At 40.6% G+C, this 27178-nt stretch overlaps 1 protein-coding gene across 1 annotated transcript in view; it reads left to right on the top strand.

The window, feature by feature from the left end:
- Positions 1 to 27178, top strand: part of RANBP17 (RAN binding protein 17) — a 147508-nt gene that overhangs the window by 104204 nt on the left and 16126 nt on the right. Inside the window, 4 exon segments of the mRNA XM_090151102.1 lie at positions 2337 to 2422; positions 11492 to 11706; positions 12652 to 12790; positions 17543 to 17631. Coding sequence (XP_090007228.1) covers positions 2337 to 2422; positions 11492 to 11706; positions 12652 to 12790; positions 17543 to 17631 — 529 coding nt within the window.

Raw genomic sequence — 27178 nt, 5'->3', positions numbered from 1 at the left:
GAATCACATGGAAATTAGCTAAGTGAGTCAACTAAGTAATATTGCAGTTCTGTCTTTCTGGCTTTGTCTTTAACATTGCTACTTCTGTAGATTTGGGAACAACATTCACCAACAAAATTCAGCTTTCAGTGTTGTTGTTTTACCATCAGGAACATACAAAAGCCTGCTGTGATTTTATATTAAAAGGTAGTGCAGTAGTGTGCTTTAACTAGAGATAAATATTGACTTCATAATTAAATATCTGAAAATAGTCTCCTGTCAAGGTTTGCTGCAGGCTGAATTGTTGCCTTAAGCCAAGCAGTGTATGTATGTGTCTCTAAAACTGCAACTCCCTGACAGTTGTTTGTTTTTTCCTTAGTTCAAAATAGGAAAGAATATTATCCAACACAGCATTATTTATAATCAGCTTGTAGGTGGCTTGTCCCACATCTAAATTCTTCTCCATGGGCTTCCTGAAAAGGCCTCAGAACAATTCTAATAGGTGATATCAACACTTTACATTGCAGATGTTAGAATGGAGTTTCTCTTTTACCACTAGTAGCAGAACAGTTTATTTTGGGGATGTCACAGTTGTAAATATTTAGTGTATTTCCCAAAGGAAAAAATGAATTTGAAATGAAAAATGGATAGTTAGTGTCTCTGTGCTGGTTATCCTCGTGACCACAGTAATTGGGGTTCTCAGCAGAACAGGATGTGTTCACATCACTTGTTATCCAGCCTTGCAAGTAAAACGTACAGGGAGAAAAGTTGCAGTATTTCAAGTTTGAAGAAATGCTTGGTGGAATGGAGTGGTAGGAAGTCCGTGCCTGAAATTGGTGAAGCATGATGTGTGCTGAAGGCCTGCGTGGCTGCGCGGCCTGGAGGAGAGCTCTTGGTTCCTGGGTGTGGGCTGACTTGTTGTGGCTTCCTCTTCGTTTTGTGTGGGTTAATTATGTCTTACATCCCATTGGGGGTGTAGTAAAGGCTGGAGAAGTTTAACCTATTCTTACTGACAATGCAGTGCGCAAGCAGTGTACCCTAATAGTGCTGCAACTCATTCCAAGGAGAGATTGTTAAAACAGAAACACAGAACTCTAATAATAGCAAACTGAAGCAAAGAGGAACTGGAACAATAAATCTTATGCAAAAAATGACTACTTTCCATATTCATGTTGTTTTTCTGCCTATTGGTATTCAGAAAATCTGCCTTGCTCCCTTTAGAAAACATCATCTGGGATGGAGGTTTTCATGAGTTGTGTAGCGCATCAGTTTTTACAGGTTCGAATGCATTATACAATATACTTTGACATGGTTAAAATGTGTTACAGAGTATCAGATTTTGCATTATGCCACTCAGACATTGAGAAGATGTGCTCTTTTTGTTCTTGCCTCTGCGAGCCATTATCATTTTGAGCATGTGGAATCCACAGGCATTTTATACGTGGCACGTTTTGTTGATTGGTAAATACTCAGACTTCATAATTTGAAGCAAGGGACGCTGCAGGTAGGGGCTCAGAAAACAAAAAGTTGGACTTAGAGCAGTGAAAGATAGCTACTGCTGTCTGTGTGATAGGGGCCTTACAATCCACGTACCACCAAAAGCAGGCTAACACCCAGCCAGGGGTGATCTGTTTTACATCTCGCAGTGATGGCTCCTTTCCTGCTCAGGACAAACCAGTACTAAAGGTAAGGTTTTTGCTAAAGTTATTCAGAAACTTAAGATCTGTGTTGAAAATCAATTTTTAAGTTCTAAATGGCTGTCACTTAGGCATAAACTGGAGGTTAAAATTCTCTATCACAGAGAGAATAGACAAATACAGCAGAGACTTTGGCAATAACTCTGCTGTGTTTCCAGCTTGGGGACCAAACGATTTGTGTTGGCTTTGCTAAAGTGCTAGCATCAGGAGAGAGAGTGTGGTTCCATCTTAAGGTCTGACTGTTCATAGAATGCATGTGTTGCAATTTACCCTCACAAAACTGGCTTTCGATTGCCATGAATTTTATGTGGCAGAATAACCAGTGGGGATTGGCTGATTTTAGGTACAAGCAAAGGTAAAATTATCCCAACTAGTTGGACTGTGGGAACTCTGCGTCATTCTTCTGAGCTGCCATGAAGGGAAGTACGTGTTGTCTTGTCACCATTTCTGGTCCAAGTTGTTCCATCTTTTGTCATGACTGTGTCTTAAGCAACCATATTTAGATAACTAGAGCGCACGTCATTGGAGTGAAAGCTGGAATTTATTGAGTAAATGTACTGTGTAATCAGCAAATATGTTTTCTCTGTTTTATGGAATTAGTCCCTTGCAGTTTTCTGTTTTGATGACCATCTGAGCACTTTTTGCTGTTATTTTTTTCAGGTCGCGACGTTTAAATTTTGATGGATCATCTCCAAATGGAATTCTTCTCTTCAGAGAAGCTAGTGAAATGATTTGTACACACATAGGTATTCATTAACATTTCCTCTGCGGTGTCATTCTTTGCCTGTCTTGTGATATAAAAATCCTGCTAGTTCCTATCCCTGGCCACTGCTGAGTTTTAGAGAAGGAAGCAGGACTGTGATGTGCTACCACTGGTCTCAGCCCTTTGTGAGCTGCAGAGCTTGCTGGCAGACCATTGGAGCTCCATTCTTTCACAGATGGGGATGCGTTCGTGTAGCATTGTTGCTTGTATCACTTTAACTCCTCTTTTAGTAACTGTAAATGGATTTCAGCAAAGATACGAATACTCGTGAGGTGTTTGATCTCGGCTACTGATTGATAGGTGTGGGTTGATTTTATATATTCAAATTATATTCCAGCAGCTCCAAGACATAATAGGACCATAACAGCTTTACCCTAGAGCACTGTTACAACTGTTCATAATAAGTTGCTTCATTTTACTGTTCCCACTCAGGTATTCAATTGCAACAGGTCTGTGACACCAACTGTTTGTAATAGACTTCAGCTAACTTCGTAGCTTAAAATTTCACTTCCTAAATATTTTGAAAGGAACATTAGCATATTTTTGTAGATTTGTGGTTTGTGTACAAGGAAGTAGCCATAAATGTCCTGCTACTTTTCAAGAAAGAAAACTGGTACATCAGATATGCTTTCAGTGCATTCAGGCTGCATTTTAGGTCTGGAAATTGTGTTTGTTACGTGGCTGCTTGTAAAAAAAACCCTTTGGGTGTAATCTGCTTTTGAACTGCAGGGTATGGAAACAGTATATGCAGAATGCATTTATGTAGGACAGAAGAAAATTATCTGTGTAACTCTCATTCCTTGCCAAAACATTTCTCTGTTCTCTTTTTCAAATACGCCACCTTCTAAGCTGGCACAAACCTTTTAGCTATATTCCGAGGTACGTTTGTGACAGTGATTAAAACAAAAAGAATTAGGTTTTCCTTGTTGGGAAGACAAGAGGTAAACTTTCAGATTTCACTATAAAGTTTATAGTTTGCATTTAACAGCTGGAAATTTTCTTTTAATGATTTAAAGAAATGCAAATGTAATCTTGAGCTTCAAGCTCACTTGTCCTGCAGTACTTGACCCCACTGCCATTACATTTTCTTTTGTTCTTTTAATTGCAGTCAGCCTTTATCATCATTTCTGCTCTTACTGAAAAGCTACCTAATGATTGCTCATCCAGTTATCTTAGCAGTGGGCCTCCAGTCTGTGATCCTTGCTTAGTCAGCCATAAGGCCCCAGTCTTCTTCATTCTTAACTCAGGTCTACAGAATGCTCTATTAAGAAACCTTTTGCTTTCAAATGCAAAACGTGTGTGTGTGTGAAATTCATGAAGTTCTCAGTCCTAAAGGATTGGTAGTTCTTGTGCACAGGGACCAGACAGCATCTTCTGGCTCATGCTAGAATTTAATTAAGCACTGTATAAGGAAGTTTCAGGACAGTGCAGACTTAAGATGTAACGAAGCAGTGGAGCCACAGAGCATGCTGAAGGCTGTGACCAAACACCTGTTGCTGCCTTAGTTAAATGCTGGTTCTTGTGAAAAGTCGTGAGGGATGTGTGGCATCAGTTTGGAGATGTGTGTTGTAGGAGGACCTGAAGTGATGGTGTAAGAGCTTTATTCCACAATTTCCTTCCCTGTCCTCCATAACTGTTTTGTGATGGAAAAATATTGTTCTACTCAATACACATTGCAGTAGCAAAAGGAGGAGTGCTCTTAATTTCCTTCACAATAAAATTTTTAAACCACCTGTCAACTTGGAGGAAAGATATGGAGATGGTAGAAAAGCCTCTACTCAACGTTTGTGTGTAATTATAAATGTAATTATATAAGTTTTTTCTGTTCTGCTTTTAAAACACATTCACATTCTCATCAGAGTCAGGGTCGCTGCAGTGTCTTTCCAACACTTAAAGATATTTAGAGAAATTGTTCACGTTTTCTCTTCTTTGAGTGATTGTCAACATTGATTCCAGGATTAGACTCGCTGCAAAATGAACATGAAAGAGCCCCCAGCGCAGTCAGCTGAAGCAGCCTCTAAAAGCAGTGATTTCCAATAATCCAGCTGGCTCTGTGCTGGCACAGATGGGCAGCACTGGCCTGACGGCCGCCTCGGCTCAGCTGCGGGCCCTGCAATAAGCGTCCTAGATTAGCGATATTTCAAACTGCTGCAGTTCTTTTCTGAAGCGGTCATTGGTTCACACTCTGGGAGGCTTTTACTGCCCACTGTAAGTATTTCAAGATATACTGTAATTAATCACCTTGGAATGATTGCTGTTAACGTTTTTAGCATTTATCGCCAGTTACCGGTTGATGGGATTTCTGTTCCAGTGGAAAGAACGGACGGAGCTCTTTTGGAAATGTGGTGTAAGGGTTCATTAATGTGCTTAGGTATGATCTCTTGAACACACAAATCTCTATAAAAATAATGATACTGAGTTGAGTGAGTTTTTGTTAATTTGAAATGTCTTTCTGAATACCTGAAGATCTATGCTGTTTTTAAGGAAAACTTTAATACTGCATGGCTTTTTTTGAATCGGTATTTCTCCTTTAAGCATATGTGATCTTTGGAGACGTGCTGGGAAAGATGACCATGCAAACCCAGTGACGATCACGAAGTTCAGCACAGTGTATTTGAGCAGTGTTTGCAGTCCCGTTCTGAACAGCTCTGTGATCCAGCTGTATCGTAAGTGTGAGAAACTTAACATTTTGAAAGTGATGGTTGAGATTCTCACCTTCAGCATGATTTTATGGCTAAAGCATTAGGGAACAAATAGAAGATGGGCTGCGGATTTCAAGAAATAACATTTGCAAGGATTTGCTGTTTACCTTGTTGAGTCAGCCAGCCCTGTTGTATGTGCCTGCAGTTTACAGGGAGCTCCTCAAAGTTGATCAAAAAGACTTTTGAAACTCGGGGCTGATTTCATTGTAATCCAAAGTGTAATAATTGCCTTTTTAAACTAAGAGAAGCACAGAGATGAGATGAGACAGAGGGGGCAAAACGGAAGTAAACATTTCTTTCCTCATGGTGTCCTTGTGGGCAAGTCCTTCCTTTCTTTCAGTCTCACTCTCAGTTCATCCACTGATGCAGTGGGTTCCCATACAGTGTGCCCAGGCTCCTGTCATCCTTGAGAAGTTTCTCCTGTCACTTGAAGGCCCAGCTGTGCTTGTCTTGGCCATCCCAGCCTGAACACCAGGCTCGCTACCCCTCTCCTCTCCTGCTTGCTCTGCCCTGGATGCTGAGCTCCTCTCACAGAGTCAGAACAACGCACAGATCCTTTGCAAAGATAGCTTGCTTTATGTGATGGGAATCATCTTAAATTTACATATGCCTTTGTTCTGTGTAAACGCTGGGCTGTTGTTTCAATGGGAATAACTTTTCTAACCAAACAGCTGGTAAACTCGTGCGGCACTTTCTGTCCATCTGAAATTCTTCCAAAGCTTGTTAATGTCCATTTATGTACAGCTGGCACCTGCATTTACTGTGTATGTTCTGTAAGATCTGTGCCAGGCTGGAATAAAGGTGGGGAAAAAGTGCTGTGGTGTTAGGGTGTGCATGAATGAATATGAGTAGAGATGCTGAAATCTTCTTACATCTCTTGACTGAAACATAACGTGTTTTTCTCTTAGACTTGTGTGTAGTCATTTCACATTTTTGAGTGAAAAGCAGCAAAAAAAGTCCCAAGCGACTGTTTTTAAAATAATTTCAGCACTGAACAAAATTTAAAATGTGAAGTCTTTGTGCTTTTGAAAATTCGCACTTCAGCAAGTGTGTGGTTGTGCTTAGCAGGTCTGGCTTTGTGATTAGGGCTGCTGATTTATCCAGTAATGACATCGTGCTGAGGGCGGTTCTGACTAAGAGGTCTTTACAAATGCTATATGTTCCAAAGATGTAAACCCTGGCATACGATGCGAAAGGCACTTAGATGGTCAATTATCCTTGTTAGGATCTTCTCCATTATGGCTCGAGACTGAGTGATACAGTGATGTAAAATAAACAGCTGAGAGAAGACAATTGAAAGGAGATTGAATAGTATGGTCCACCTTTCCTCATTGCCAGTATATCTCACTTTTAATTCTGTATGTGCAAGTCTCCTCATTGTGTGTTTTTGAACTCCCAATTGTATAGGAATTATGCTTCAACATGTCTTGGGACAATCTATTTTTGTTTTGTGGCTTCTTTACATTTTAGTAAACCTCTTCCCTTTCATTATAGAAGACCGACATAAAAATAATATTTTCAATATGCTGGTTTTATTTATCTACATTCTGTCATGATATACTTTGATGTAAGTTTTTAATTTTGCTTCAGCTTTCAGCTGTTGTAGCAGTTACTGCTCAGGGTCAGCGATGAGGTTAGCCACAGTAGCACAAAACAATTTCCTGTTCTCACAGCCCAGGTAGCATTTGGATGTGGATTAAATTTTACCACATTTTCCAGTAGCCAGACACAATTATTTCTAATGAGCTTTAAATTGCTTCTAGAGCACGTATTTCAAAACTTAGTGTTGTGATCCATTCAGTGCTAGCAACTTCATAAGACAGCACTTCTTCTGAGTTGTGGTTAAGCCGATTCTTGCAGTACTGCAGGCATTTCTAATCAGTAGATTTGCTTACAAGTGACTTGCTCACTGTTCTCAATTGCTGTTCATCTGTTGTCCTCTCTTCTGCAGTGCTGCTTCCATAATATATTGTTCTTCATTACTGACTCGGATTTCATCATCTTTTTCTTTTGGCAAATTTATCTTGGCATTATTCATGCTGCTTGTGCCGTTTTGAGAGGTTTTAATGCATGTTTTGTTGTTCTGGAGGCTTTAAAAATTAGTTTTTGAAGTTTGCTCTCATCTTTACGATTCATGTTTTCCTTTTGTTTTCTATATAAGGCCACTTTGCTATCCTGCCCTAGCATTCTGAACATGTGGAAGGCATACATTCAAAACTCATCTTTATGGGGCAGTAGTGAATAATAAAAAATATGAAAGTGGAAAAGACAAGAAACATTATTTTTCCCTTTGTAAATATGGTAAGTTTTCACAACCTCTGTTCAAGCTCACCGAAGTATTATTATTTTTTTTTTTATCTTAATCCAATTGACGCTTTAAAACATTATTTGGTTTGGTTGCATTATTACCAGTGCTGCTTATTGAACTGAATTCTAGAACATGCCCTGCTTAACGGAAGGAAATCATCTCCGTATTATAGCTCCTACTGTAAAAGCAATTAAGCGAGAGCATGAAAGAGAAGCTGCCTGTCCTGACATGCTCCCACATCTAGGAGGGTTGAGGGAATGAGCTGTGCAAAGAGCTCTGGAGCATATTGCCTGTGGGGTTCTGAGGCACGGCGATGTTATCTTCGGTCAGAGCATCCCGAGATGTTTTGTGCCTGGCTTTGTCTTCCTCCTATGCATGCACGCATATTTTTCCTACAGCTCCTTCTTCCCAAAGTGCTGAGATGCAGACACTGCTGGCCAAACACAGACACTGATTTCCTATATACCAGTGTCACCCAGTATCTTCAAAATTCTTCTTCTAACTCCTGCAATGATTTTGTATTTTCTCCGAGTCTGAAGGAGTTTATAATACTTTGTATGTAACGTATTGCTGTGAAATCCAGGGCACAAAGTTATATTAAAAATTATTATTAATTTTGAAACTTGGCCTATTTTTAAGGTTTTGCATTATTCTGTTTCTCCCATGTTAAGAATTTGGCCTAAGTTGTCTTTTTATTTGACTTTTTAATCCCTGGCAGTAACTCTGAAAGTTCGCTGATTGGTTTCTGCAGTTTTCATTCTGACAGGAGCTGTGAATTTCAAATTCCATCTAAAAATTCTTTACATCGAAGGTCATTTTTATGGTGATTTAATTTCCTTAAATCATTTCCTATAACAATCGTTTATGAAATTGCATTTCAGTCTTCTGCTGTAAGGATTATAAATGTCAGCATACCCTCAGTAGCTGTTCTTGACCCGATCCCAAGTCCTTCAGCAAATTCCTTTAGTTCAGTAGTATCACGGTGCGTGAAAATACTCCCCTGAAGCTCCTGCTAAATGTTACATGTAGAACATTCTTCTTTTTCATCTGGTCAGGCATAGCACCGTACTTGATATTTTTTTTTTCCAATAACTAATGCTAAAACACCAGTCTGTTGCAGCACAGTGTCTATTGACTTGTAGGCTGATGGCTGGGGGCACTGGTAACAGGGACCACGAGGTCTCTCACCTCTGCTGCTAATTTGAAATGAGCTGTTCCTACTCTTAGGCCCTTTTAAAATGAGTCCATGAACGCAGAACAGTTCTCTGTGGACTCCGTTCACTTGCAAAGAACAGCTTTTAATCTTGCACTAGTCACTAATTCTTCTCAGTGTTTTCATTAGAGGGGATGGGCACTGAATTCCTCCCTGCCAGAGCTGCCTGGGGTGAGGCTGGGTTGGTGCCCTTCTAGATGGAATGTGCTGTGCTGATAAATGGATTTGAGGTTATAATCATCCAGTGATTTTTTTTGCTTGTTTTTTTATGAAGTAATAAAAATGCTAGAAGATCAGCCTTGGAATGTAACTCCTGTAATTCATGCTCCCAAGCTAAGGGATTCCTAGGGTTTTTTTTCAACTTCCTTCCTCATCATTCCATTTTTCCATCAACTTCCAATTCACTTCTGTATGCAGTACATACTTGCCTCCTTGACATCTCTTTCCATCTATTGTTGCATATTACACTGAGCTCTTGAAGGAGCTAGGATTTCATGGTGCCATGGATTGATCAGCTATCGCTCAAGGGCTGCGTCCTTGGATCAAGAACTTCATCTTTTTCTGAAGTTTGGTATCTATTGGTGTTATTAAACATTTTCAGAAGCAAACTTAGTAGTGGACAAAACCAGACAAGGTATCCTACAGCACACTTACCCTTCTGACATGTTTTTGTCGTAGCAGTTGTACACTGGTTTACATAATGGCTTTCAGAATTGGTGTGTGCCTTTCCTCTTCATCTCACACGCTGACTGGTTGGTTGGTCAACTGCTGCAGAATTGGAACTTCCTTAAACTTCTCATTAACTGGACCTGGTCGTGTCAAAAAGAGGGATAATAATAATAATAATAATAATGATCTGACTGGGATGTCTTAAATGGGCACCTATAGGACCTTTGTTTTAATTGCATTCCTGATTATATGTAAATAAAAAGTATTACAGTAAACAAATCCAAATACAGTAGAAGACCTTCTTTATATTTTACTGTGTTTAACTTTTTAAAGAGGAGCTTTTGAATGCGGGTCATTCTTAGTATAATGGATCTGACACCATCTCAAATGAATTTCTATCCAGTAGCAGTCATTGGAATTCAGCCTCTTCCCCACTTGCATTATGTTCATGTCTGTAGCCTTCAGGTGCTTATATGGTCATTTACAGTACCAAAAGCATTCTCATGCATAAGTATTAATTGTTCTTAAATTCTGATTCTAAGCAACCATCTTTCCAAGCTAATTTCCAAGTTGATTCTTCTCTTCCCTTCCATAACTGCAGTGATGCCATTCCTACTCTTCCAAATCCTGGCTACTACTTCAAAGTAATCCCTGATTGTGCTCCCAGTCCTTTAAGTCTGCTCTTCTGTTATAACCTGATGGATGAAGTGCTTTGTACTTCCTAGAGTGGTGAAGAAAATGAATGTTTTAAGTGGTATCGCGTGCCTTTCTCCTTGTTTGTATGAACAGCACCAAAGAGTAACACTTCAGTGTGTATTTTGCCAATTATGTGATGTAAATATCTAATTTGCAACGATCAATAATGTTAAGAAAAAAAATAAGGTGAAAATTAGCATGGGTAGGAAGGACAGTTATGCAGAGACTGTTTAATATCAAGCCTAATAACACTTAATTTGTATTAAACAGTGGTGTGCGACCTGAGAAGGGTGATGTGTGATGCAAGTTTTTCAGCAGTATATTTGAACTGCCTATTACAGAAGGAAAACAGGCTCCCACAAATACCTCTCTCAGATGTATTTGGAATTGTGAGCAGGTAATGGTCCAGGTCACCTGCTGCTCCGTGTTCCAAGGTGCCAGAATCGCCACGACAGCTTGGTTGGATGAAAGCAGGCAAATCAAGCACCTGATCTGCAGATCTCTGTGCTTTTATCTGTAGGAAGTCTTTTAAAAATACCTGAGTTTGTGTTATTTTCATCTGGTTGGAATTAAAAAGAATGAATGCTTGTTGAGTACTAACAGAGTGAAGACCAGGTTAGCTTCTGCACCTGCCAGGCTTACCACGGTCAGCACCAGGTGAGGCTGCTTCATGGCAGAGATGAAGCACTCAATCTCAGCTTTGTTCATCCAACTGTTTGAGCTCCATTTCATTAATTACTTTTTTTATACTGCACTTTTCTCATGAATACAAACTAAAACTGGGATGCTGTGAAAATAAGATGACGGTATGACAAGAGCCTTTAGAAAACTTGGTGATGACAGCCTGTGAATAATCAGATTTATACAGGGCATTGCAGCGGGATCTGCTGTGTTGCTGCATGCTGGATCCAAAAGCCACTATTGCCTGGTAGTGGCAGCAGCAAATATTTACAGTTAGCTGTTATTTTTACATTTTAAACACGGATTTTAATTAAAAAGTCATTCCCATCTGTGACTGGTAAAATAGAGGCTTTTGTAACGGACGTATTTGTTTTCTGAGGGATGTATTTAGTGTGTGTATACATCAGCAGCCATCCCAAGAGACCGTCATGGTAATGGATGAAAACCAGGCCTTGCTGCTGCGTGAGCAACTATAAAACCGTGTGTTGCAGCTCTCTGAGATGGTGAGTTCATGCTGATAGACTCAGCCACGGCCTGGGCGTAAATCAAGGGCAGGAATTCCACAGTGTGTGTTTCAATTTTTGCATATTAATTCCCTGGTGACTTTTAAGTTCTAGTCATGCTTACTGAACAGATCTTTTACTATCAATGCAGAAACAGTTTTTCCTTCCAAACAGTAATGAAAACAAAGACAAAATATGGGCTTAGATAGCGCCATCAAAATATTGTAGATTTGCAGCTGCTTACAGAAGTTCCTTTCTTTCTTTCCTTTTATGAAAACAGGTGATCAGATCCCCTCTCCTGGGACTTTGTCAGAAGATCAGGTTTATCCACTGAAACGCAAGGGCGTTTCCATCTGTTACTCTGCACTCAAATCTGCCTTATGTGGAAATTATATCTGCTTTGGCTTCTTCGAGTTGTATGGGGACAACCACTTTGCCAATGTACTTCAGGCCTTTGTCAGAACACTGCTTTCAGCATCCCACAGTGACTTGCTAGTAAGCAATTACTCATCTTGGGAGTCATTTTGTGAAATATGAAATACCACCACCACAGGCTTTATATTGTTATGACGAGACAGAGGGATCTAGAACAGCTCACGTGCATTTTTCAGCTTGATTACTTGGATTGATTTACATTGAGACATCTAAAATACAGGGGTGATATAACTGCCACGTGAAACTGCCAGGATCTTCTTTAAGATTTTCTGGGGAAAAAAAAAAAAAAGAAAAATGCTAAATTTTGTTCTTTTCCATGTTTTGTTCAGAACTGTCATTGTCTTGCTGGAAGAGACAAATTCTGGATAGCTGGAGATAATAATATCCAGATTTGTGCCTATCATAAGAAGAAAATCCTTAGAACTGGAAAAGCTTCTCTCAGTGAAGACCTGATTATTGGCTGTATAGTGAAGTGCACACATTTTGCACATTCCTAGCCATCCAGAAATACATGTCCTCAACACAGGTCCTTAAGAGTAAGCTTGCTCATTGTGCCAAAAAACAGGCAGGTGCTTTTGCCTGTGCAGAGCCTGTTACAGGAACTCACTTAAACACAAAAAATCTCTCTGAGATAATCTGGGGGAAATCTGTGATGAATCCCAGTGAGATTTCCTGCAGAAGGTGAGATACAAGCACCGATCCTGTCCAGCTGACATCCTGAACAGCCTGCTACACTACTCTTACTGCTGAAGGCTATGTTGAATGTCAAAGCAGGGCAGTATTATCCAGAGGTTGTTTTAAATTAGTAGTTTATATCCTATGGTAAATTGGAGAAGTTGCAATTTACCAAGGACACAAAGATATTTTCTCTATATAGATGTTGTGATTTAATGGCTAAATTACAACTTAACACATCATAAAAATACGATCTGTGATCTGTTAATGTCATTAATATTAGTGCAGATGTCCATATTTATTATTAACATATACTTATTTCATTTTCAGCAATATCGAAAGCTCAGCCAGTCTTATTACCCACTTTTGGAATGTCTGACCCAAGATCATACGGATTTAATTACCAGCTTAGAGCCTCATGTCCTGGTCTGTATCCTTACCTCAATATCTGGAGGACTTACTGCTCTAGGTAAGAGTTGTTCACACACTGCTGAAGAAGAAATGCAAGGAACTGAATTACAGTTGTTAGCTGTGGTTAAGATTTATTTGCAATTTCTAAAATAAATGGAGAGATTTCCAAAGTAGCTCAGACCTTATCAGCACATTCTTTGTATCTTAAACAGGACAGCAAAAGTCAGTGGAAGGTTTTGAACATTATAAGAATGCGTCTGTTTTGTTTAACAGAATTATTTTGAACATCTAACCTGTTGGTTACTGCAGTGGTATTTTTAAGTTATCCTTTCTTAAAAACTGGAATGGCTAAAATTATTACGGTGCCTCTGGTAGGACTGTATTGAAAATTCATGCATTTGTTACTCAGAAGTAAAATATATTTGTCAGTACGTGTACAGGAACCTGCCAGGTTTGTTTTTATTTGCTCAACATAGCTGCTGTGTAAAAAAAATAAAAATAAAAATGCTTATTCTGCACTGCTGTGATGTGATTGGGGAAGTTTAAAGATATCTTCGTAAGTGGAAAAAAGAAATAAGATTTTTAATTATTCAGTACTTCTTGAACGTGCTTTGGAGTGGAATCGGGGTAACAGGAGCATACTTGGAGTAACAGTAAAAATGCAGCAGTCTGATGTCAGTTCATTTTATTCTCTTGCACAATTTATTCCATGTTTTTTAACCAGATGACTGTATGAAGGTTTGGGGTTCTGGTGGGTTTTCTTTTTTGGTAGCTTGTCTTCCATACTCCGAATGAATTCAAGACTGGGTGTTTGGGAGAAGAAAAAATACGTAGTTGCGTCCTGATGAGCTGAGAATACCATGCATTTGTATGGTGTTTGACTGAGAAACTCTTTAAAACCCTACAGTAGTATGTATTGATTAGGGTGGTTATTAAGGGAAAAAATAGAAACATGTAACATTAGTGTGTATGGATGTTGCTCCATAATAGCTAGCGTTTCTCATTACTGCCAAGTGTCAGTCAAGCCCCACAGGAATGCATGAATGCACTGAGACTCACAAAGCATTTGCTATGTTAAACACATTCAGCAGTTTTTGCTGCAAGAAGGAAACCACTCTTAGGAAGAAAATGGGTAGTGAATAGCTAAGCAACAGCAGTAAAGTAGTATTCAGGTCACTTTATTATATAATGCTGAAATCCATCTTCTCCCAGATATTTTGAGTGCTTTGTCACCTGTAATGATGGTACAGCAGTTTATGCCTATAGGCTGGTTCTGCTGTGAGGCTGCCTGTTGATTGTTTGCAAATGGATGTGTTGTACTCAGTGTTTGTTTGACAGACAACTACCAGCTTAGCACGCCGTGTTCCTCATCCCCGTTATTACTCCACACCACATCTCTTCCATTTGAGATATTGGATATATTCATTTTAATAATTCACTACCATACCAAGTTTACTTTAACCGTCTCTTTGAAATCCAATTTGAATTCATGTAAAAGAGAAGAACATTTAAAAGCTATGTGAGCTTCAGCCTTCATGTGCTACGTTTACTTTCCCCTCTCAAAAAGCGTTGATCTCCCTCTCGAGGCAGACAGGAGGAGTAAGAAAAGTGTCTGTTTTCAGTTGTGGTTGTAAAGCTTTGTGCTTTAGGTATCTGGGAGTTCAATCATGAGGAATGACTTTTAGGAATGTTTTCTTTTCTGAAAAAAGTATCAACCAAAAATTCAACTCACCTTTTGTAAACTATACATTGCTTAGCCAGTGTGTTCCTTTCTCCTTGAAGCACCTAACATAAATACAAATTGCAAGACTAAAAGTATTTAGGCTTGTGGGGTTTTTTAAACTTCTCTGAAGCTCAGTGCAGTCGATCAGAAGCTGTCGTTCTTTGTGTTCATTCTTTTTTCTTTCTTCACTCTGATTCCTTCAGAGTCATTTTTCACCTTTGAGACGTGCCAGGTCTGCCTGTCAGTCAGAACCAGCTGTTTGCGTGTTGCTTGTAGAGGATGTGGAGCCTCTGTCCATGAAGATATTCCCAGATATCTGGAGCAATCTGTCTGATTTTGGCCCTGTTGTGAGCAGGAGCATGGACTGCAGAGCTGGTCCTGCTTGGTTCCTGCCACCACCTTTAGGATCCCACCATATTTTTCCTGGATGTTCCGCTTGTGTTCTCTGGTTTTCTAAAACAGTTCTTTATTCCACCTATGCAGCCCTTCATCTCTGTGAACATTTCTTACATGTTAGAAGTAATTATTACTTAACATAATTAGTCAGCTAGAAAATGCTTCTTGTTTTACTTGTTTTGTTGGCGTGATAAAGGAATTATTTTTCCTCAGTATCCTGCTTCTTAACACGGAGCGTTTCAAAAATTGCTGCTGATGTAGACCATTCAATTCCTCATTTATATTCCTTATATATAAGTAGTGCATGATTTTCCCACACTCTCACAGTGCCACGTCAGGGTGGACTCTCTTTGGTGAGTTGGTAGCTCTTAACTTAGCATTTTGGTATCATCTCAGAGTTAGTTACCTCTGCACTTTCTTAAGATTCATTCTTCTAAATCTTTTATCCCTTCTAAAATCTTGGTGTTTGGAGCATTTCCACTTGTCAGTCCGTGAAATACAAATTTATTTCTTGGGCGTTAGTTGATTACATGCATCCTTCCTGCCCTTAGCAGATAGGCAAGTAAGTCTATCCAGGTATTGCCTCTTCCATCAGTGGCATAAGAACGTTGTTGGAATAGTAGGGCTCAGGGCTATAAATCATCAGGGTGGTGTTTGTATTCTGATTAGAACATATAAGTCATCTTCAGAAATGTTTATAAAAACAAAATAGCTGGCTTTTTGTTTTAAAAATCAAATACTGGGAGATCTCCTCTATTTGACAGCAGAAAAAAAAACATATCTGCCTTTTTCTCTATTCCCTTTACGTATGTGAAAGCTTTGAGATTCTCACTGTTGTCAACTGTAGGATAAACATTCCCCAAATCCTTATTTCTGAGGAGTGCTCATTTTGTTTCTGAGTAAATACCTTGCTTGATTCCACACTTCATAAATACTGTGAAAGAATATGTATTCCTTTGGAGGGCCCTAGCTGTAAATCAGCTGTAATGGAAGCCCTCATCTAAGCTTTTATTGCAAGGATAAACACTCCAATAGTTCTCTTCTAAAGTGTTTACCTGGCTTTTTCACAGCTGACTCAGTGGATCAGAGCCTTTTAATGTAGTCCTCCTGGCATACTGTCACTAATCTCTGCAAAGCTTTTCTAATTCTTGTATGATTAATAGTGTAGTGTGCTATTCATTGAGGAAAAAAGCAAAACATTTTTTCTGTCTCGCTGCCTAATTTAGATGTTAAATTGCTAAATCCATTTACTTTCTAGGTTTAGTCTCAAAGGCAAATAATGCCAGTATTGAACTGCAAGCAATTGATGGACGGGGAAAACATCACTTAACTCCCTCTCCTTACCTTTATGTGAAAAACAAAACAAAATCTTCTAATTTGCAGGGGTTCAGTAATGTCATTAAACTGTTCAGAAATCATTCCCCTTCAGCATGCTGTGGTCATACTGTTTACACCAAAAGTTGCTTGGTTTCTTTGTTTGCTTTTTCTTAAATAATATAACTCATTCTAACATAGAAACTCTACTTCCGCTTACTTGAGCTCATGGGTAATTGGAATTGCATGCGTAATGCAAAAACATGGAGGTAATTAAAGGAAAAAAATGCATGTGAAATCAGCATTGATAATGTTGAAATAGAATATATGCTAGCAAAGAAGAAACTAAAGGAGCCAGGTTAACATGATGGTGACTGGCTCCAGAATTGTCATCCCTGTCTCCTCCCCAGCACCAGCACCTGCCTACCAGCAAACTAGCTCTCTCTTGGTTTTGTCTACCAGGACTGCTGAACTGCTGCTGGACCCCAGCTGTGCACATGGGGCTGGTTCTGGCTGTAGCCACGTGCTGTAACCACGGCCTGCTTGCTTCCCAGTCCAAATGATCAGTTCATGGACAGTAGAGCTGAGTTGACCAGAAATGAGAAATGTGGTTTGACTGCATTTTTTTCCTGATCACTCCAAGCTTTTACCTCGGTGTCTTTTATTATTCTATCCTTATTATGTCTTCTCCATCATTTCTTCTGACCATCGCCTGGAATCGGTAGCTCCTCATTGCTCTTGTTTGTTCTATTTATTTGGTTGCCTTGCTTGTCTCAGAAAGATTTAGTGAGAGCGCTCTTCTGCTCCAGCACAAGGTTCCACATGCCCAGAAGAGTCATTCAAGGGAGTTTGCTTGACGCTCCCTGTCTCTTATATCCTTGCAATCAAAAGGAAAAATGAGCATAGGGAAGCATATTTGATATATAGTTATGGGCAAATTTAAGTAGCTCTTAACACTCATATCAGATTCTCATGAGCAAATGATAGCATAGACCTGTCTGCTGTCCTGCTAAAATCACTTACTGTCGAATGTAAAATATCTGCTTGTACAGTATCAGCATGTTTAGAACTACTGCTGTTTTGTAAACTGATGATAGTGATTTACTTTGTATTATTCAATTTAAAAAGAAATAGAGTTAAGCACTGGTTTAGAAATACAGCAGAGCCCTCCTATGAAATATGTATTTTCAAGTCTCTCACTTGTTATTGATGGTGATTCAATTCCACCATGAATTGCATTTCTAGTTTACGTGCAGGACCGTTCTGGTTCAGAACACAATGGGTGCCAGGTTCCAGTCTTTACTTTGGCAAGACTTGTAACTTTGAACTTGGCTTTGTGTGGGTGACATTTCTTCAGATCCTGCTCTGTTGAACTAGGTCCTGGCAAGCCCACTGGGCCAGTGGAGACCAATGGAGACTCTGGAGCTTGCTCCTGTGAGATGTTTGACAGATTTCAGCTCCTGCTGGTAAGTCAGCCAGTAGCTTTGGAGGATCAAGTCTTCGGAGACCTTTCGTGCTTCATTGCCAGCAAATGTTTCTTCAGCATTTATTTCAAAATAATCCAAAATGCAATTGGTTTATAGGTGGCAAAGAGTTAATAGTGCCAGCACAGAGCTTAAGGAGTTAAGCAAGCACAGATCGAAATACTTGGGTGTCCAGAGGGATGTGTTTAAATGAACGCTGCAAGGTTGGCAGGCCTCCAAATTAGCATAGTTTAAAGAATTCAAGGTACATTTAATTGGATCCTTCTAATCCCTTTTCCCTCAGAATGAGCATTTTAACAGTTTAATTCCTTTTGCAACCCCCACACATCTCTTACTCCAGTGGCCCATCTAAAATAAATGCTGTGAACTGTGAAAGGCCTGGACAAGTTCTAGCTGAAGTCAATAGGAGCTGGATGGGGGCCTAAATGTTCCACTCACTTGGATTTGACATTTGCAGTTGTAGGGTTATCAGCTCTGGCTAAACCTTGCACCCAGCACGTTAAAGCAGTGTGCACACAGGGAGCTTCAGCTGGTGGTGGCACAGTGAGGACCAGCAGTGGTTTAATAACGTGGCTCTGACCAGGACTGCAGCCCTGGAGCTGGGCACAGCACAGCTCTCTATGGAGAAGTCACAGTCACTGGTCTGGGGCCAAGGAGCACCTCGGGTGTCAGGCCAAGAGGAGACAGCAGCTGGGAAAAGGGAAAGGGCTCACCTCTATGGTCAGGAGGAAGACCAGGAGAGCGCTTGAGAAAGGAGGACCAGCACACTGCTATCACCATGCTGAGGCACAAAAGTGAACAGAATCTTCTTTCACAGCAGCAGCACAGCAGGCAACACCTAGCAACAAAATAACTTACATAAATCAGGCAGACATATTTACTCTGCAAATAGGTTTATGCACTTAATCTCCCTTACTTATAGAAACATTGAGTAATGGTATGAAGTGGCTTTTGCTTCTGCTTTTCAGCATTGTCCTTGCTATCGTGACTTTCTGTGTTAGGGATATTTTTGAACCGTTGGTTAGTCATTGTAGAGGTGTTGTTGAAAGCCAGGTGTAATCTGTTTTAATCTCCTTGAATTGCTAATTGTTCACAGAATCACAGAATGGCCAGGGTTGGAAGGGACCTCAAGGATCATGAATCTCCAACCCCCCTGCCACATGCAGAGCCACCAACCTCCTCATTTAATGTTAGACCAGGCTGTCCAGGGCCCCATCCAATCTGGCCTTGAACACTTCACTAACACTAACAATTAACACTAACAATTGTTAATTGGAGTGACCACTTGGCTGCCCCGTGCTCACCCTGTCACTACATGGGGTGGCCTCTGTCTGTTATTTCCCACCTGACCTTGACTGTGAGCTCCTGGGGGCAGAGAAACACTGTGCTGCTCAGGAGAAAGCCAGAGAGCAGCTCTACTGATTGAACCTCATTTCTTCAGTAAGTGGATCGAAACAGAATGTGGGGTTTCAAAAGCCTGAAAGGTTTAATATGGCAAAGTTTTCATACCATGTGTTGTTAAAAACTATGTTCAAAACTGATCTCATATACCAAAACCAGGCATGATGGTGTATCGTTTAGGCTAACATCAAATAGATTTTTAAATTTGAGCTCTCTGAGTACTGTAAAATGTAATTAGTTGTTATTTCATGGAAAAGAATTCAAAACATTTTTTACTCAGATATTGTCATCTCTTCAGCTGTTGTGTCAGTTTAGACTACATTGTCACGTACCTCTTCAAGCACGTAGTTAAAGAGGGCAACAAGGCTGTACAGAAGCTTCACATGATGGACAAAAATTGTTCAATTTCGTGCAGCATAACCCGCAAGTGCTACGGCAGGTGAATTATTGGGTTTTTCTGTGGTGTATTATCACATTTAGGAATATTCCTGATTTCTGAACTCTTTGTTACTGCATTGACGATTCAGTAGCAGAGCAAATCTCCCTAGGCTGGCATGCAACCCAGGGCAGCTTCAGCTGTGTTCTCATGACAACCAAAGGCTGAAGATATTTTCTGTCATACTGGAAACCATAGATGTTTGGTTGTACGGTATCTTAAACTTTGAGTTCCATGTTCGTTCCTAAAATGAGGTGTGTTAAGATAATCATTGCATTTCTATTTTTAAAAAACGGTAAGGAAAGTTCTCTGGAAGTGTTGTAGGAGCATTCAGCCACACACTTCTGTAATGAAATGTTAAATTGAGTAGCTGTATACTCTTGAGTGCGAATGCTTTATTTCGCAGCAGGTGAGTCATGGATTTTTCAGTTAAAGGTGAATACAATAGAAATTAAATCCCACACTTGTGGAAAGGAAGTGTTTGCTGCAGTGCTCAAGAAAGATTTCCCCTTCCCTCTTCATAGCCTGAGTGCATTAAGAGAAGATGAGGATGTTCTTAGCTGTGCTTCTCCCCATCTGCTCCATGCCACATTCCCTTGAAATCTCATTCAACTCTTGGAAGATGTGTATTTACCAGACTTGGTGGATTCCTCACGCAGTTGCAGAGCTGCTGTTTCAGGAGCAATGTTTCACAGGTCTGGAAGCTTTTAGCAAATATGGAAGTTATTAACAAAATGCAAATGTCTGTGGTCATCTTTGTGTTGCCCTAATAGATATGCTGTCATTTTGATAGAAGCTGGTACACAGTTGCCACCATCACTTGATTCTTGTTGCATTTGTTTTCTGGTCTTAATTGAAGGTGAAAAGTAACTAGTTCATCCTTGGCATTATACTGCATGTTGGGGGAATATTAATGATGTTTATTATTGACATCATTATCAAGATATGGTGATTCCCTTGCCGCCTTACACGTGCTCGTGTTTTACTTGCTGAATAGGGGTGTCATAAGAGCTAGCAATGAAGTCAGCATTTGGATATGTCAAATTACTCAGCACCGTGCGTGCCGTGATTCCAGCTTAAATGACAGAACAGCAGCCCAGGCTCTGGGCTTGTCTGCATTTGTGGCAATCTTAATGCAGTACCTTGTCTGTTAATACACAGTAATCTTTCACTTCACAGCATATGACCAGGCAGTGATCTGTCTTTATTAACTTCAGATTCTGTGGAATACGTTATATTTATTTTGAATGCAGGCTTTCACAAACTCTTTTAAATATTAATGGCTGGTCTCCACTAGTCAGCATAAATATGATTTGCATTAGCACCAGTCATATCATATTGAGTGCCTCTGATGTCAACTGCTCGGTGTACTCATATCTGACATCATCTCCCGAGGTCACTGACAACTTTGACCTTTATTCTCGTGCACAGTTTCTATAGTCTCAGAAGCTCTTTTGAATTGATTTGAAATTTTGACTCTTCCCTTTATGAGGCAGTAAAATTGATAATTATTCAGATGGGAACCGAGCACTGAGTGAAAAATCAATTCCACCCGCTCTCTGCTGCGTATAAAATTACTTCTGAGTCTGCCGGACTGAACGGATGGCCGAGGTAAAAGCAGCAGGCAGAAATAGTAGAGAGGATTAGCTGGACGAAACTAATAGCCTAAAGGGATGGCTTTTGAGATGAGGGAGTGGGCCGGTTGGGGGTTATTATCAGCAATGATGGGGCTCATTGATCATATGTTTACATCAGGTTTCCACTGGGTTATAAATCAGCCCTGAATAGAAACGGAACCCAGGGCCTCGCGTTTTTACCAGAGGGACGATGGATTAGATTATTCTCATTTTCACACTCGGATGAAAAGTGAGACATTGATTATTCATCGGCTGGCCATTAAACACTGGTTTTAGAGATGATTTGACTATCTTGGCAGCTCACGAACAAGGTTGCTGCTTCATAACCAGCGGTTTCGGTTTTCAAGACATCTGTGTCGGTTAAGTAATGCATAACCCTATTAAAAGCAATGGGTTACAAATTGCTTAACAGTGCTGAAAAACTAGACCCTAATGACTAATTGTGCGTTGAGTTTAGAGAGGTTTGTCAGCTCTTTAAACTAAACTGATGCAATGATAACTGCAATTATTTACTAGTTAGAACTCTTTTTTTTTTCCAAGTTGGATCTCTGGAAGTAGTCTGATAATTAAAATCTCCTGCAGCACTGGAGGAGCGGCCACCCTGGCTCGTCCCGTCAGCTGCAGGGCTGCAGCGTGACTCAACCACACTGCTTTCCTCCTTGAAAGCAGCAGAGATCTTTGAGCTCTTCTCAAAGCAGGCCCTGGGAATCATTCTCTGGAGCAGATACAGAGCTCTGGGGCCGCGGTGCCAGCATTGGGATCACAGGAGCAGCCGCAGCATTGCGCCAGGAGCGCAGCGAGCATCCTTCTCTGCAGCAGGAGTGTCTGGAGCCGCTGCTTGGTGAGAGGTTGCAGGAGGAGCTGCTGGCAGTAGGTGCTGGGGGCAGCGGGCTGGGGCTCCCAGAACCTGCAGGCACCTACTGTTTCTCAGCAGTACCTGGCATGGCACTGGCATTCTTTCAGAGCTTGGCTTAGAAGCTTTAGAGTTGAGCACTTGTTTGCTATTAGATGAGGCATCAGAACGCAGCTCGGTAAATAGGTGGTTGTCCGTGACCAAGGCGTTCATCTTCAGCCTCTAGGGTAGTGGAGTTATATAATTAAAGCCTATTAATTCATATTTTGTTTGCTTAGGAACGTCCCATAGCAACTCTGGATGTTTTTTTTTTTTAGTAAGTAGGTATGATTGTACAAAGACAGGAGCAATAGAAACCAGGAGCAAAACAGCTTCATATTTAAGTGTAAGGACCAGCATCCTTTTAAAGCATAATAGTGGCTCTTGGGTTTGGCTCTTTTTGCTTCGTTCCCAGGGCGAGCTGCTCAATCTGAGTCTCCTCTGTACACAACAGCATTGTGTCTGTGTCTTACAGTTGAACTGAACTTACACGTGTCAAGTAACCTGAGATGCAAGGATAGAAATTTATTACATTCAGCTATTCCTGCTACACTGGGTTGTGCTTTAAGCATATTAAGAAATAATTTTATAAGGCTCCTACTGTCACGTGCTGTTATTTCAGGAGCAACTTTCCAATGTCATCTAAACCAGCTGAAGCTGATGTTTTCTCCACTTTGTGAATGAAAGTGTTATTTTGAGTGTTTCAAGATGTTACCTCTGCCTTCTAGTGCTCATCTCGTAGAGCTGTACACATTAAGCTGTCGGTTCAATTTTGGCAGGGAAAAGTGCTATTTGTGTTAGTTCTTTCCAAAAACCAATCTGTTTTGTAGGATCTTTCACCCATAGTTCTGACAAGCATCCCTCAGAGCCACAAGTGGTGGGCACGTAACCCTGTTTGCACAGCTGTCATTAGGTTACGCCTGTGCTGGGTGTGGGTCTGGAATCTGTGGATTCGCTCCACAGATTTTGGTGATCCCTTCCTTTCCTGGCTTTATGTACATGGGAAGGGATGGGACAGCGTGTTGCACATTGGTCGTATTCTGTGCATCATTTTCAGCAGAAGCCTGCAGATAAGCCCATGCACTTTTTTTCTTTGCTGCACTCAAACATAGTACAGTTGTTCGGATTAGATCTGCACGGTGCCTGTGCCAAGACCCAGTGTGCAGCAGGGAGGTGTTCAGCTCGTCAGCTGGGTAAGGAGGGCTGCAGCAAAGGAACAGGGGCGGGGATGTGGAAAGGGTAAGGCAGGGCAGCAGGGCAGTAATAGGGGATGGATGTGCTGCTCTGTGCTCATGGATGAAACCTCAACAGGCTGCTAAGAGCTGCCAGTGACGCCCAACTCCTGCAAGTGGCAGAGGTGCACAGCGGGAAGCACTACGGCAGCACTGCGTAGCAGTCGTAAACCAGAAAGTAAAATGGCAGTTGCAGTGAAAAATCATGTTATTACTGGAGTAAAAATGTATTATCAAGTGCCACTTTCCTTTTTTTCCCTTTTCTGTAGTAAAATTGGTGATGTTTGTGTTTTTCAGACAGAGCTCAGTGCCATATTCAGCAGCGCAGAGCTATGCACGTAATTGAAATAAAAAGACCAAGAGGAGGCGCATTTATGCTGCCTGCAGAAAAACCCATGCAGAAGCACTTGTGTGTGAGCACATCACAGAAAGAAATCTGGGCTGTGCTGACAGAGGTCAGCTGTGCAGGGCGCTGAGTAGTGAGCACCTGAAGCCACGTGTTGGAGCACATGCTTAATTTTAAGAGTAGTCAGACCCACAGGTGCAGCCGTTCCTGTGCTTAAAATGAAAAGTGCTCGGAGGCTCTGCTGAACCAGGAGCAGAGTGCTCAGCTTCTGCAGGCTTGAATGCTTTGATACGACAGTGAGAGGCATTTTCAGTGGGACATCTGTTTTCAACCCCATAGCACAGTTTAGAAATGTTATCCAATACTATCATAACTTTCTTTATTAATTGAAAGCGATGGAGATGTACCAGCTGTAGCCCAACCCAGCAGAGACTTGGGTGGCTAAGCAACAGAAAAGGCACCATATTGAGTGAGCCAAAATTCAGTCTCCAAGTCATTTATTTTAACCAGTGACAATACGTTTAGACTCTAGTGTTTCGATTTGATTGATGGTTTAATATCATATATAATTTTTTTTAATGAAGGGAACCCATTTAAATATGTTAACATTTGCACTAGTAGTCTCCCATGTACATAACCGCATTTAATCATTACTCTGATTGTTTTTGTGCTTGCGTAATTTGTATCAGCAAAATAACTATGTCAGAGCCACCTTATCTTAATGAAAAATACGATTCCTGCTCTCACACACACACTTCTTCCTGCACATGTGTAACAGCAGCAGCGGGCTCCGGCTCCAGAATATTGCTAAGCACGCCGCTTTCACCGCGTGAGCGCTGTCAGCAAAGACATCAAACAATATTAATGAGCTCGGAGTCTTTTCTGATACTGCTTTGTTTAAAGCCCTGTTGTGATTCGCTGTCATGTGAATTGAGTAATTTGATTTTAAGACTTTTAATGTTAAAATGCATCATCATTAGTGATGTATCTGAAGATTTCACGCTCTTAATAATGGCGTTAAATCAGATTGGGAATCTCCTCTTAATCACCCAAGCTGTGCTGCAGCTTACACAAACAGTTTTGGGGACGGAGAGAAGTTTAGGGCCACGGAGTAACAAGTATTGTACAGAATTCATGCGTGGAAACAAAAAGCCTCAATTGGGCTCACAGCACAAAGTGCTAGAGGTGTCAGTGTTGGATGTGCACCCTCGGGCTAGGCAGCTGGTGTATGTATGCTTTTGTTTATCAGTTACTGGTTTATGTAGCCTTTAGGCCAGCACATGAAACAATCGTTCCTACAGGGTCAGCTGCTGGTCAGAAGCAAAGTAAGAAAAGACTTTGCGCTGCAGCGCGGCAGCCATCATTTCAGTGCAGCTGGCACCTGCTACTGGTGCACAGCGGGAGGGTTAAGGGTCAAAGAGGCAGTTGTTCTAAACTCAGTGATGGCTTAAAGGGACTTGTAGATTAATCTGCTTTATTAACTTCTGTATATTAGATAACTATTGCAGTGAATGACAGTCCGTCTTTCTGAATAAGTCCCTTCACCTCTTTCTCTTTTAAATTGGCTTTTGAGTAATGAATATTAAATAGAATACATTTCAAGGTAATTAAATGGAAGCATTAGGGTGATGTTGTTTTACAGTCATATCTATAAGTTTCTTGTGTGTTTGTCTTGCGTTATTACTGCTGGTTGCTTTTGTTAGCGGAACAAAAAGCAGAAATGTTTCAATTAAAGAAGAGGGACAGGCTGTATTTCTCAATAAGCTCCTGCCTCCTGCGCTGCATAAATATTTTCAAAAAGCGAATAAGTTTAAGCAGAAGTATAAAAAATGTTTTATTCCTTGTTTGCCGGGCTCAACGTAATACTTTACATTACTTGGAAATGTTCGATTTCTGCTGGCCACGGTGCTTTTATATAAAACACTAAGAGGTGCTGGTTAGGGGAAGGGCAAAAAATATTGCCGCTCCATAGAATCTAACTAGCGATATGAATAGCACCAATAATTTTGTAAAGTTCACATTATAATTCAAAATCCAGTTAGAAGTGATGCTTGCAGTCTGGAAAGAAAGCAATATCTTTACAAAATGGATAGGGAAAGGTAACAATCCATTCCATGAGCTGCTACTGGCAGATTTGCTATGTGAGTAATGAAACTCCTCTGGGTGAACAAACGCCCTCCCCTTCCACCATTTAAAAGAATCAAATGTAAAATTCTGGAATAGCCGTGGTTTACAAGGATGCTTAATTGCTGTTGGGCACGAGAGTGGTCCAGTGCTTGGCAGCCGCTTGCTCCAACATGTTCATTTTGGGCAGATGACCTTGGCAGATTCATGATTTTGGGGTTCTGGGATGGTACCTCAAAATCCACACTCTTCCCAGGCTAATAAATTGCTGTTGTCTTTGGTTTCTTGTGATCCTGTGAGATATTTGTGTTGTCAGGATCTGATTTGATTCCAGATTTGAACTCTGGAAACTTTGGTTGTGTTTTTTTTCCTCGTGTTTCCTTGTTTGCTTTTATTCCACTGAAAACTGAGATTATCTTGCATTTATATATCTCCAAGAACATGCACGGTTTTAAAAAGAAAACAATAAAAATCACGACAGATGGATGAAATCTGGGAGCACCGTTAATTTAGCTCAGCTGAGCTTTGCATGGTTTAGGTGAACACAGTTGTAACTTCATCAGATCTTCCCCTTGCTTTGCTGGGCACGCTGGCACCATTGGCAGCCAGCACTGCACCAAGGGCTCCTGCACCGCATGGCGCCTGACCTCTGCGTGTCACCACGTCTCTGAATTTGTGATTCGTTTCCCTTTAAAAAAAAAAAAAAATTAAAAATGAAGTGTGTGCAGCCATCCTTTAAAATCTTTTTAGTGTGACAAGTAAAGTAATCTTCCATTGATACTTAAAAGTCCATCTGCAGAAATTCAGGGAGAATGTTGAGAGAGACGCAATATCTATTGAAATGTTGAGTGTCAAACTGCCAGGGTAATGTATTTAGTATGAAATATAATATTCAGTGCATTTTGTTTTGATGACTGCATGAAATAGCCTTGTGCTCTTATCCTTTGTTGTTGTTGTGAAAGATGATATTCACTAAGAAGTGTCGGTGACTATTCAAGACACAGTAGCAATGTGCTTATTACCATCTTCATCATCTGTCTTTTATGTTTATTCACAATGGCTTTGGTTACAGTTCAGTTCACCGGGATAACAAAAACACTTTTAATTGTTCCACAGTAGAAATTAGAGTCAGTATATGAACGATTTGAAAACAGATGAGGCTTGAAGTGTGTTAGGTGATCGGTAATTAATACTTGGATTAGCCTTTTTAAGTTTTGTGCAATTAGGCTGCTCAAATCAAGTCAGTCCTGTTGCTTTATGGTAGATCCTTGAGCAGAGGTTAGAGCCACGCAGCTGGGTTTCTGAAAGCCTGATTTTCTGCAAGGAGTGGTTTGGGAGCCCAGCCACCTCCCTGTCCCTGCTGACTGTGTCCACATCAGTGCTAAACTGAGGTAAGTATGGGTAAAATAATCTGCTTTTCTCCCTGCTACTGGTTTCTGTTGAAGCGGGGGTGCCCTGGCT

The sequence above is a fragment of the Phasianus colchicus genome, chromosome 15, assembly GCF_987193195.1.
Source record: "Phasianus colchicus chromosome 15, bPhaCol1.hap1.1, whole genome shotgun sequence".
Lineage (NCBI taxonomy): Eukaryota > Metazoa > Chordata > Aves > Galliformes > Phasianidae > Phasianus > Phasianus colchicus.
This window is presented reverse-complemented; position numbering and strand designations above follow the sequence as displayed.